Below are 12,353 nucleotides of genomic sequence, written 5' to 3' on the forward strand. Positions count from 1 at the left end.
TGGATTTATACTATTTCACTTTTACAACATGTCATGGATCCACGGTGTTGCAAAGGCTTAAAGTTACACAGATATCGGTCAGATTTATTTATTAAAAACCAAAAAAAAAAAAAAAGTTAAGCATTATTTTTTTTTCTCTATCCCTTATTGTCGACACGTATTCGTTGTCGCAACCGCCTCGAAGACGGACAAACGCTACGTTGTCCCTTCGAAGGGTTATTCGCGTGAGGCTCCGACTGACGTTTTCTCCGAGGCCCCGTGAAGGCAGCACTATCTCGGTTAACGCTATGCTGACGTGTCGCACCTCCTGCTCCGGAAGTACTTATTTCAAGTGGACGACGCGGCGAAGCGGCGTTTTCCATTCGCCTCCATTCATTCTGCTCCCCCCCAGAACCCGGAACGATTTTTTTTTTTGACGTGTGCGTGCGTGTTGTTACGCGGTGTGTTTCCGGTACAACGTGTGTGTAAGATCGGTGTTCAGCCTTTTTTTTTTTTTTTTTTTTTTCCTTCTTCTTCCCTCTGAAGGCTTTCATTAAGGACGGTCACTCTTCTTCAGAGTCCCAGATCCCTCCACCTCGGTTATTTCCCCCCCCCTCCCTTTTTTCTTCTTCGCGGCGTTATATACATCTCAAACCCCCGGTGGACATGGCATCTGTTTCAGGACCGGCTCAGACGGCACCCGCTCTGGCTGCTTCTCTGCAAAGAGGAATTGTGAAAATGGTGAGGATCCTAAAAATGTGAGGAGGGAGGAGGAGGACGGCTAGTTAGCTCAGTGGAGGCTAAAAAAAAAAAAAAAAGTCGCGGCCGGACCCGTCGCGCAACTTTAACCGAACTTCTGTAACGTTGCGGATCGACGTGTGTGTGTTGAACGCCGGTGTTGACGTGATGTTGTGGCCGACTGTCAGGACTCTTCTGGGCCGCCGAGCTGCGGCGAAGAAAAGCACGTCGGCTAACATTAGCCCGGTCCGCTGCTAACTTTGCTAACCTGCTAATATGAAGCCGAAGGGAAACTGACGTTAGCACGTTTGCTATCTTCGAAAAGTTTAGCCGATAAGTTAACGTAAATAAACTATCCCTCCCCGGAAATACCAAGAATGTCAAAAAAAAAAAAATAAGTCCCCTGACAGATTTGATTTTGTTTTTGTTTTTATTTACAAGCATCCGAGCTGGGCCGGTAACAGATGTTTCGTTTCTCGGCTAACGGCTACCAAACCGTTAGCTAAATTAACTCAGCTGATCGAAGTTCGTCGTCAGCATAAAAAAAAAAAAATAATATAAAAAAAATGAACGCTTTGATATATATATATATGTGTTTTGTGTGTGTGTGTGTGTGTGGCCACATGTAAATCAGTACTTTTAAAGCCTAACTGGCGTGAAAGTAAACACGAAGCGTCTCTCTAGAAGTTGTCCTATAAACTCCCGTCGTGTCACGTGGAAACTACGATCCCACCGGTTATTAAGATTTGATATCAGGCCACGTGTAGTAGTGAAAGTTGGTGAACGTGTTCCTCCACTGAGAGTCAAAGATTGAGCATTTCCTCTGCTGCTGCTGCTGCTCAAATCCGACCACGAGAAACTGACACGTAGCTCCCAACTATCTGCTCCCTGTAATCTCCCCCATTCATGTCCCCGGGGTGTAGCGCAAACTTTCCGGGCCCCTCTGCTGAAGCGGTCTCTGTGGGCCCCCACCCCCCCTCACATGTTTTACTTTTATTTTTATTTTTTTACAAATGTTTGAGGCAACAAAAACTGCACGTGAATGTGTGTTTTGCGTAATCACTAACGGTTTAAAGAAGAAATACTATTTAATTAAGAATGCTCGTTTCATCTTTCGTCAAACCGCCGTAGCCTACGTTTGCTTTAAATGAGATTTGCTTTGAGTCTCACACTTAAAAGAACAGTATTTTCTATTATAAGACAAAGCACAAAAAAAACCAACCCACTATCTTAGTTTTTTTTTTTTTTTTTTTTTTTTACCCAGACATTGAGCAAATACAGATTTTACTGCCAAATACAAGAAGACTTAACTCATCCTTTAGTTGTTGAAACAAAACAATAAGTGCTATAATGCAATAATAGAGGCTACCTGAGGTTTGTGTGAGAGTAAGTTCCTCTCAGTCAAAACTGCTACCAATGATTGTTTGGAATAACTTTTAGTTGCCACAATATGAGCTCCCGTTGTCTCCCGTCTTCAGTAAGATCAGCAGGTGGATGAGGTACCTGCTGCTGCTGCTGCGCTGTCTGTGGCTGTTTCTGAGACTGAGGGCCAAGTGTTTCACGATGCTGAGCTTCGCAGGGTAATGTTGATAGATACTGGATGTTGTAGCTAGAACGCTGATTCATTTATGATATTGATTGATTCGTCAGACGATGCAAATATGCTCCAAGCTAGATTCTGACTTCACTCTGGACAGCTGCGGGGATTAGTTTGAACTCTTCTTAAACTCTGTAAGTTGTGCTGACGTTTCTTGTTTGAAAGAAATTTGTTTCTCCTCAGTTTGCTCTCTTTTCTTTTTTAGCATCCCTGTTTCCGTTTCTTGGGGAAAGACACGACTCCAGCATCGGCCATCTCTCGGCTAGATCAGCTGTGTTTAGCGATGAAGCCTCGTGCATGGCAGAATAAACAATTATAAGCCTTTTGTAAAGGTTGAGAGAAGCCTCAGAGAGCCTCAACTGTTTTCTTTTAGCGTCATCATCAATCTCTCAAATGATTTTTTTTCCAGCTAATTTTAGTTCAGTCATAACTCTAAATACTAAAAACTTGCAACCTTTTTGTTCTAGGATTTTCTAGGTAAATCCCCCCCCCCCCCCTCTTCCACTGAAGTCCTAGATAGTCAATCCCACTTTTCCTCCTACTACTTTGCCCCTGGTGAAGTCGAATATGTTACTTCAACTTCCTTTATTTTAGTTTTGGCCAGACTGCACTTTGACCTTTACGCCTGAAGATAAAGTTAACAGATCTTCTCCATACACGCCTTTGCACAGATACATAGTTTGACTTTTGGAAGTTGCCCTGGAGAGCCGCAGTCTTCTGCTTCCCACCGTGAAAATGCCATAGAAACAATTATGTTGTCTTGTTCAAGGGTACTTAAGTGGTGGCAGTTGACCGAGGGAAACGTTTTCTGTCATATTTTTCTTGAATGTTTTAGGATTCATTGTTGACACTTCTTTTCCATTGTCTTACATCAGTTTTTTTTTTTTTTTTTTTTTCAATAGAGTCTGACTATGCTGGAAATGATGGTCATTTAGATTGATTACATGTGGCATTGACATAACCTAAATAATATATTTTGCAACTTCAACACAAGTACAGCTTCTTGGTTACAATGGAGACAAATTGGTTCGATGGGAATGCCGTAAAGACAAAGTCACATGATGTATTTCAAGGAAATTCCTCATCATGTGCAATTGGCTGTCCACTGCCTTTGAATGAACTGAGCAAATTAATTTGTGGACTATCAAAAAAAAAAAAAAATGTCATAAGAAAGCTTTACAGTAACGTTTCAAATTACACCGTTCAGAAAAAAACTTTTGCAGAGAGGTTTCCAAGCATGAAATACTGGTTGATAGGTATTAATTTTGAAGAAGTTCAAATCTCTGTATCTTGAGAAAGATAGTCACAATGGACGGTCAGCCTGTGAAAGTTACAGCTACAAATCTGCCTTGCCTGTAATTGGAGGGAGTTGGTCAGTTAGTGGGGAAACACTAGTGATTTGATGAAAGAGTTTATCTACCCCACATCTTAGATCAACAGCACCCAGTGATTCCCCCTGCAGACACACTGGAGAGTCCGGAGATAAACGGTGTTTGCTCAGATTCGCGTAAATGCCGCGGTTGTCAAACCCAAGAGTAGGTTATCTTTTTTGTGTGTGTGTGTGTGTGTTGTTGTTGTATTTAGCTACGTTATCACATGGCGTGAGCTCACCTTGCGTTTGAATGACAGACTGTCTCCATGGCAACTTGAAGCATGAAGTTGCTTTCCAGCTTTGCAACAGTTGAACAGGCCTCTAAGACTTTGCTGATTTAAAGCTACGGTGGTTTCGTGACGACTGATTAGCATCCTTATTTGCTGTCCCGCTGGACTTGTTTATGTTACGCCAATTTCAAACTAATCCTGTAATGAGCTTCATGTTGTGCATAATCTTTGATATTTAGGTGTCTAACATGCAGCTGCTCAGCTCTTAACCAGACATAACAAGAGATCCCATACTTGTTTCGGTGCCTGTGTCCTCATTTGTCGTCGCTGTGATTTGAACGTGTCAGCCCTGTGCTGTTTGTTGGCATTGCAGCTCTATGGTACAAAAGGCTCTTGGTGATTTCATATTTGTGACAGGTGCTGTACAAATACATTTTATTTACTTATCAAATTGACATTTTTTTTTGCAATGGAAATGCATCGGTTTACTGAATGTACCAGCATCCATGTATGAGAGTAAATGGAACCCATAAACTAGCAGTCATCTCGTCCTTCCACACAGGTGACTGAAGTGTTGTGGTCTGGTATTTGTCCCTGGAATGGTGTCATCTGTTTTCGTGATGAATAGATTTTAAGAGGCGCTAGTGTTCGACGCTATCATCTGCTTTTGACAAATGAAATAATGGCCAATGCCTGTGCTGTTGATTCTGTCCTCCCCAACTGACAGTCTTTATTGTCCTTTCTGCAGGTCTTGTCAGGCTGTGCCATTATTGTTCGGGGCCAGCCTCGAGGTGGCCCTCCCCCAGAGCGTCAGATCAATCTCAGTAATATCCGAGCTGGGGCAATGGCCCGCCGAGCTGCACAGGGCCATACTGACGCCAAGGACACCCCTGATGAGGTGAGTGATTCTATCCCACTCTGTTTGTGTTCATTCATATTTGTACATGTTTGACAAGTGCAGTACAAATATCCCTGCTGCGCGCGCACACACACACACACACACACACAACGATATTCGAATTTGCAGGGAGGCTGATGTGTGAATCTTTGTTTTCACTGAGGGGAAATTTGTCTTTAAAAAGTATTGTCACGTCACTTTGCTCTTTTTCATTGAGCTAATATAATATCATTAGAGATAAACCTTGTCAAGGTTTTAAGATAACACGATTGTAATTTGAAGTTTTCTTATCTCACCTTTTAAAACTAAATTTTTCAATTTATTTATTACAGCCAGACATTATTACTGCCTGTCATGTTCCCTGTTTAAATAATCTGTTACTGTCTTGAGTTATGCCTTTTTTTTTTTTCTTCTTTACCAGATAAGAACAATCCATTAAAATAAGCTTCTATAAATAGTTTGCTCGACCAAAATGATACTCTATTAAAAAACATGTTTATTTCAATTTTTGCTAACATGAGCATCATGCTGCTCATTATTGCTTTAGTGGGTACACTGCCAGCAATGAAGCAACACAAGACTGAATGAAACCGTAAAAAACGATTTGACTTGTCAAGGTGTGTCGACCGCTGCCGAGCTCTGTAGAAATGGACTATTCACATCTGCAAAAGCAGGCAGCAACGTATCATGAGTCAGTGAATCTGTATGTAGATTTATTATCAACATTCGTTTTGTTTTTCTAAATAGAAAACCGGGTTTTATTTCATGTTGAGGGTGGCACCATGGTGAAACTCACCACCTCCACTTGAACTGGTCACGTCCTGTAGGACCGATCAACTAATGGCCTACTTACTGAGTGGAAGAGGAAGCTGGGCACATGCGGTTAATGGCGGGTGTTGTCAAAAACAGTACCAATATTATACCAGTAATAGACAGCGTTAAAGTCCATCTTGACTAATTGTTTGTGATGAACTTGTGATTGGATTGCTCTGTGGATAATTCTCTGTTCATGTCTGCATTGTAGCCATGGGCCTTCCAAGCCAGAGAGTTCCTGCGGAAGAAGCTAATCGGCAAAGAAGTATGCTTCACGGTGGAAATCAAGACTGCTCAGGGCCGCGAATACGGCATGGTCTACCTGGGAAAAGGTGCACTGTTACTTCTAAAATCACAAACTGGCCAAGAATAATGTCCACATGTATCACTGCCTGGGAAAAATACAAATGTTTTCCTTTTACTTTTCAGCAGTTAGTTTTTGATGTAGGAATATATTGGTTATGTAACTCAATGGGAACTCCTCAAACCTCTATTACACATTCTTTTTCAGGGAAGTTGTCTCTGCTGCTTGTTTCAATGTTTGCTAACTTTTTTCTTCTGGTTTTTCATTGTAGACACAACCGGTGAGAACATCGCTGAGACTTTGGTGAACGAGGGCCTTGCCATAGTCCGCAGAGAAGGAATCAGAGGGAATAAGTGAGATTTTTTTTTTCCTTCCATTCTATCTGTAATGTCTTACTATTTGTAGCTCGACATGAACGGAAGTGCTTCACAATGTTTGTCAGACGTTAAACGCTCAATATAAGAACGTTTAGCCTGAAACTGCCGCTTTTGTGGGTTAGGCTTTGAGCTAACATGCCGCGAAAAGACATTTAGATTATTCATTTTGTACTGATCACAACCTGACTGATACTTAATTTTTAAGATCGGTGCTGATTTTGTAATTTGAGGGTTTAAATGCATCTGGTCGCGATTTATCGGTCGATATATTAAAATAATTTAGCAATGAGTTAAGCATGTGTTTTATAGTGGCTGTCTATGCTATTCTGATGAGGATGAAAGTGATGGGACTGTTGTCCATATACTCGCGTGACTATAGCGAACGTTAATCATTTTAGTCAGTGTGTGATGGCCTACTGGCTAAAAACACTTTGACTCAATTCCGCTTCGTTGCGTTCAGCTGAACTGTAAAGGGTTCGATGAGCTAACGGGGTTAATGCGTTACCAACAGTGACGCAGCAGTGCACCCCAGTGGACAAACTATGCAAAAGCTCAGAACCTATTTTGGGATATCCATTTATTACATGTTCCGAATTATCGTCCGCTATAAAGGTTAATACCAGTTCACCTGCAATTAGACTAAAGCCGCCTGCTGAAAATGAACATTAGAAAATGAACACGCGTTACATGCTATGCAGGTCACAGGTTAGGCCCTCAGCATGTGAAGGACTAAACAAATATATTCTATTTGAATGCAACTCCCACGCCAAGTGAATACAGGAAGAATAAAAGGAAGCTAAAGTAAATGGTCTCATGCAGTGCTTGGCTTACTACCACAGTCTTCTGACCTGTGTTATCGTGAGTTCTGCACTGTTAATTAAATACAAATTATTAATGCTCTTGTTTCCTTATCTGTCAGGTATTCATCTATAAGTTTCAGTTTTCTCCCCGTCTGAATTTGAGACATAACTTTTTCAAAAAAGACAAAATCTCTTGAGAACCAGCTTCACCCAGTTATAAGTAATTTCCCAGACTTTGTTGTAGCAGTCTTTCTTTTTCTTGGCGGTAGTTTCCATCAGAAATCCACATGGCTTGTGGCTTTTTGGTGACTCTCAATTTTCCCCATTGGGAATAGTGTTGGCGGCAAAGATGGTGGCAGACGAACCTGCACTTGACAGGTGCATGCACAGGCCGTGATATCAGCTTTCCCTGCTTTTTTCACAGCCTCTGGAAAAAAAAGTGTTGCAGTGTTGACTCTTTAAAACGAGACCCAATTAAAATGTAATGTGTCGTCTATATGGGACATATGGGACATGGCATAAAAATGCTGTTCAGTCCTGCATAAAGTGCAACACCTGCTCACCCTAATCAGCACGGCTATAGTACTGATATATTGTAATATACAGGAATATAACAAGTAATATATGGCTGTATCGTATAGTCAGTTTCTCTTTGGGATATCTTATGTTACATTACAGATCCAGTGATCCTGCACGTGTTATATTTGTTATGATGCCGTAATCAGATATGTTGGCGTGTCAGACTTTTGAGTGTGTCATCATACAAGAGACTGATATAAATGTTTCCCTCCAAAACTGTTGGCACAGTCAGTGTGGGGGAAGTAATTTTGGATGTCAAAACTTGTTTTTATTTGCAACTCAACACTTTGAAAAATTGCTTTTGGCATCATGATGTAATCTTCTGCTTGCTAAAGCTTATAGCAGAACAACACTGGTAAATCTGTGGGGAGATATACACAAGTCCTCAACTGATAGACTGCAGAGAATTGAGATGGCGCCAAGGTATCCCAGATGGTGGCAGCATTACTCTGCTGCTACAATGATGTCCCTCTCAAACCCTTTTCTGCCACATTGCCCCGACACAGTAATCCCCTAAATACACTTCCACATCCAGTGCTATAAGATAAAGCACTGAATATCCCCCCCAGTGGCAGTGTTTGCACATTACACACATTATAAGCAATTTGACTCATGCTGCTACATTTGTAGCTTCCAACATGAACACAGATGATGTGAATATTTTTCCACTAATGACCCATTTCAAGCATTCCGTGCAATGGCCCGGAACAAGCACTAATGTAAATGATGCTTTAAGTGTAAGCTGGCATCATTTGGCCGAAGGGGAGGCCCATTACTCAGTGAGGACTTAAGGCCTTCGTTTTCCCGTCAGTGCTCCAGCCTCCAATATACTCCTCGTGACTGGGTACGTTGATCACTCTAACTGTGATGTGCTGATAATTACGGAGGTGATGATGATAATGATGATGTCTTCGGACAGTGCAGTTAAACGTGTTCAGAAGCTGACTATCGCTTGTGAACATGGTGAGCCGGTTCACAAATTTGATGGCTGCGGCCACTTCTCAGTTCTGAGCAGTGCACCAAAGACGCATACTATTATTTTGGAATGCTATTTGCATAAAAGAAACTGTCTGCAAGCAAAATCTTTATCAGGTTTCTGCTTTTCTACTTAGAATGTCTTTTGTTGTTGTGTTTACATTGTCCCTGTAAGGCCCTGAGTTAATACAACTGCAGAGTACAAGTATGGTTGTCCTTGGTTATCTGCTATTTGGTGTGGAGGCTCATGTAGAAAAAGGTTAGCGTCTTCCAGCAGAACTCTCGCCATCCAGGTTGGTTTCACTTGAAAGTGGCGATTTACACTTGAGTACCATGTGGTCATCCATCAACTCTGTCACACTGTGTGGAGCTTTTTTTTTTTGCCCTATAAAGTTATAATCCCGACTTTTGCAATACAAACATATCATTCATTATTTGTAATCCTAAATCTTGTGTACTTGCCATTCACGTACGTGTCATGGGAGAGAATTATGTGATTTTCTCTTTCTTCTGGCTTTAGAGCTTTATCATGTGTTGCATTTAGATGTGCTCTTGCATATTGAATCTGTCAGCATCAGGCAGATGTATATTTATTTAAATCACACTTTTTTTTTGGGTTTGCTATTGCTTGGCTTCACAATTTGATTGAGTTTCACTTCGACCTGTTCAGTCATAGAAATGCGGTCCTTGGTGCTGAGCTATAGAGATTGAAATGGACACTCTCATCATTCTTGTCCATTCAGTCTTTTCTGACTGCTTTTATAAAAAAAAAAAAAAAGATAAAGCCATGTGCTGATCAGATTCCACAGTGTTAAACCCTCCTTTTGAAAAAAAACCCCAAAAACCAACACAGATAGAGGGGTCGACTGATTGGATTGTATAACGCTCACCCAGCCGAGCAGGAGGGAGCTACATTAACATGGCGACCAACTGTGCTTTATAACCTCCCCCACCCCCCATTGCTCCTTTTTAACTGGAACCCCCAGAGCAGTACTGATTGAGGGGCGTAAACGACAAGGGGATGAACTCTCTTCATCAGGGACTCGCTCCTCAGCAGGAACCCTTTCCAGTCAGGTACACTGGGGAACATGACTTCCCGCAACCTCTTCAAACTGTACAAAGACAACAGGGAACTGTAAATCGACTTAGTGAGGCGCAACCCTTTGTGTCTATTTAAAGTCTTTTTGGTTGCACAAGGGAGACCTATGCAGATGAAAGCTGTAGCCTCCAGCATGTTCAAATATAAGGGAACTGGAAAGTTTTCTCCTTGGCCCTTGTTCCTCTAGTTGTCTTGCTCAGCACTGCGCTCTCTCAGGCATCAATATCTGTTTTGATTTGAAGCGATGTGTTGGTTGGAAGGAGTTGCTGACCTAAAAAGAAACCAGTCTATTTGGAGACGTGGATAAGTTCACTATCATCTGCCTCCACACATGAAGTTATTTCTATATCTTAACCTATCTATGCTTACAAGTTGCTCCTCATTTATTCTGTGACTTTGCAGTGTCTGCTTTCTTTGATTGCATTATTTTTTCTCTCTATATCTTTGTAGCTTTCTATTCCCGTTTGCTTCTTAAATTCTAAGTAGCTTAAACACAATTGACTTCTTACAAAAAGTTCCACTATAGATGCTCAGTAAGCAAAAAACTGTTTCATTCAATTTGAAGTTAGCAGCTAAATCAGTGTAGAGGGGAAAGTGAACTTGACTGCGTTTTGGGCACGAGTCCAAAACCCCAATTAGGAACACACAGCTGGAGAACAGGCTATGTGTGTTTATGTGTGTGGCATTTTAATTGAAAGTCACTTTGTTTCCTCTGCAAAGCGAACAGTATCTTTCAGGCAACAAGATGTGGAAAATCCAGTTCATGCACTGTTCATTTTTAAAAAGCTCTAGTCACCATCTCTGTTCGAATACCGTTTGGGCAGCCTTTCCTTCTTGGAAAAAGAAAAGCCTGTTGGCCATTTGAAGTTTGGAATAATTAAAGGCGTACACGGGCCCTCAAAAAGCATAAGGCTGCACAATTTAAGGAGCCAGCATGGAATTAATAGTGGCGTTTGTAGCCAGCTGCGTGGTTGCCTTTGAAGGAGCTGTCAAACACTGTTATTGTCTCTTCACAAAATTCTCCAATACATTTTTAAGTTGTTATAATCTGGTTATCAGCTGGTTGCCAGTAATACAAGAGTGCAGTTTGTCAGGAACAGCATTTAATCCAATATAGTTGGTTCTTTTATAGTTGACCAATGGCAGTTGTGTCGCGCCAAAGAAGCTCCAGCTGTTGCTGTAAATTGATGAATTTGCAATGAACCCAACATTATAGAAATCACACACAAGTTGTTGTAATTGTAGCTCTTGTAATGCTGATATTTGCCTAATGGAATAAAGCTCTGGATAGTTTTAGTCCCGTCAGCGTAAGAGCAGTTTGAACATGTTAAACTTAACAGGGGGAGCGACTCTACAATCAAAACCTTTTCTGCTTGTTAGATACGGTGTGCGTGCCTCGCTAACTGGTGTGAAATTAATAGTAGCTTGTTAACAGGCTGAGCTAGTGGGTTGTCAAAGAGCTTTTATGGCACTCAAAGTCCTTCTGATCTTTATAGATGCTGTGTGTAACCCAGTTAATAGCAATATTTAACTCAAGCTATTACTGCTTTAGTGTAGCTGCGTTCTTTAACAGCATTTTTAATTTTCAGTGCTGCCAAAAAGCCTATGAAAATGTCCATATCAGGTTCACTCAGCTGCTGGTTTCAGTAGTAGCCGGGCTTCCATGCTGCTTAACTACTTCATATATAGTTGCCATGGAGATTTCATTTTGGATTCTTATTTTAAGCAATAGATTTAATTTTCAAATGTCTCAGTCTGTTCAAATCAGATCAAATGAACTCAAGTGCCCCTGCGGGGTTGAGCTTTCACACTAATTCTTCTCGATGAGATGGGCTCGAAAGAGAGAAAATATTTGTGCCAGACTGGAATGTTCTTCTTCTTTTTTTTTTTTTTTTTTAACATGCTTTGTTTTCAAAATAGCATAAAAAAAACAAACTCAAAGGGATTGCAGTCAGTTAAATTGGAATGCTGCACAGCTGTTCACTGTCGATAAGGAACTACGCAACATATTGATGTCATCGCTGTAACAATCGCCCAGAGTTTGAACTGTGTGTGTCCGTTAATTTCATTGTCTTAAACTTTTTATTTTTATTTTTATTTGTGTGAGCAGTCCAGACCAGGCCAGACTCTGTGATTTGGAGGACCAGACAAGGGCTTCCAAGAAGGGCATGTGGAGTGAGGGCGGCGGCACACACACCATCCGTGACCTCAAGTACACCATAGAGAATCCCCGCAACTTTGTCGACTCCTTGCACCAGAAACCTATCAACGGTAATGAGTTTGTGGAGGGCCATACACACCGAAACACTCGCAAAGACAGAGCGTGGCCTCTGAAACAAAGACATATGGCACATAAAAAAAACACATTGCATCAAGCCTCTGTTTTCTCATAAAAGCCAAATTTGCCGGCTCCGTCAGAAATCCATTGTTTCGTCTGATTTTATTATGAATATCTACTTCACAGGATGTAATGGCGCACAGTGTGTCATCCCTCATCAGCTCATTTCTTCAGTCTCTCATCTCTGACCCACTCGAGGTGTAATGTGCCACTCGATTTATTTTCCAGACGACTGCCGGTAACTGTGGCTTAGC

The 12,353-nt window shown here is 41.4% G+C and overlaps 1 protein-coding gene across 1 annotated transcript in view; it reads left to right on the plus strand.

Moving 5' to 3' along the window:
* The first annotated feature begins 451 nt into the window (after positions 1–451).
* Positions 452–12,353, plus strand: part of snd1 (staphylococcal nuclease and tudor domain containing 1) — a 57,168-nt gene continuing 45,266 nt past the window's right edge. The window contains exons 1-5 of the mRNA XM_069700185.1: positions 452–720; positions 4,665–4,814; positions 5,839–5,959; positions 6,203–6,284; positions 11,872–12,032. Of these exons, the coding sequence (XP_069556286.1) occupies positions 646–720; positions 4,665–4,814; positions 5,839–5,959; positions 6,203–6,284; positions 11,872–12,032 (589 nt within the window). The 5' untranslated portion in view covers positions 452–645. The remainder of the gene's footprint in view (positions 721–4,664; positions 4,815–5,838; positions 5,960–6,202; positions 6,285–11,871; positions 12,033–12,353) is intronic.

This window comes from Brachyistius frenatus, unplaced genomic scaffold (genome assembly GCF_029030835.1).
Source record: "Brachyistius frenatus isolate BFR_SWC_R1_liver_20210118 unplaced genomic scaffold, ASM2903083v1 Contig_33, whole genome shotgun sequence".
Lineage (NCBI taxonomy): Eukaryota > Metazoa > Chordata > Actinopteri > Embiotocidae > Brachyistius > Brachyistius frenatus.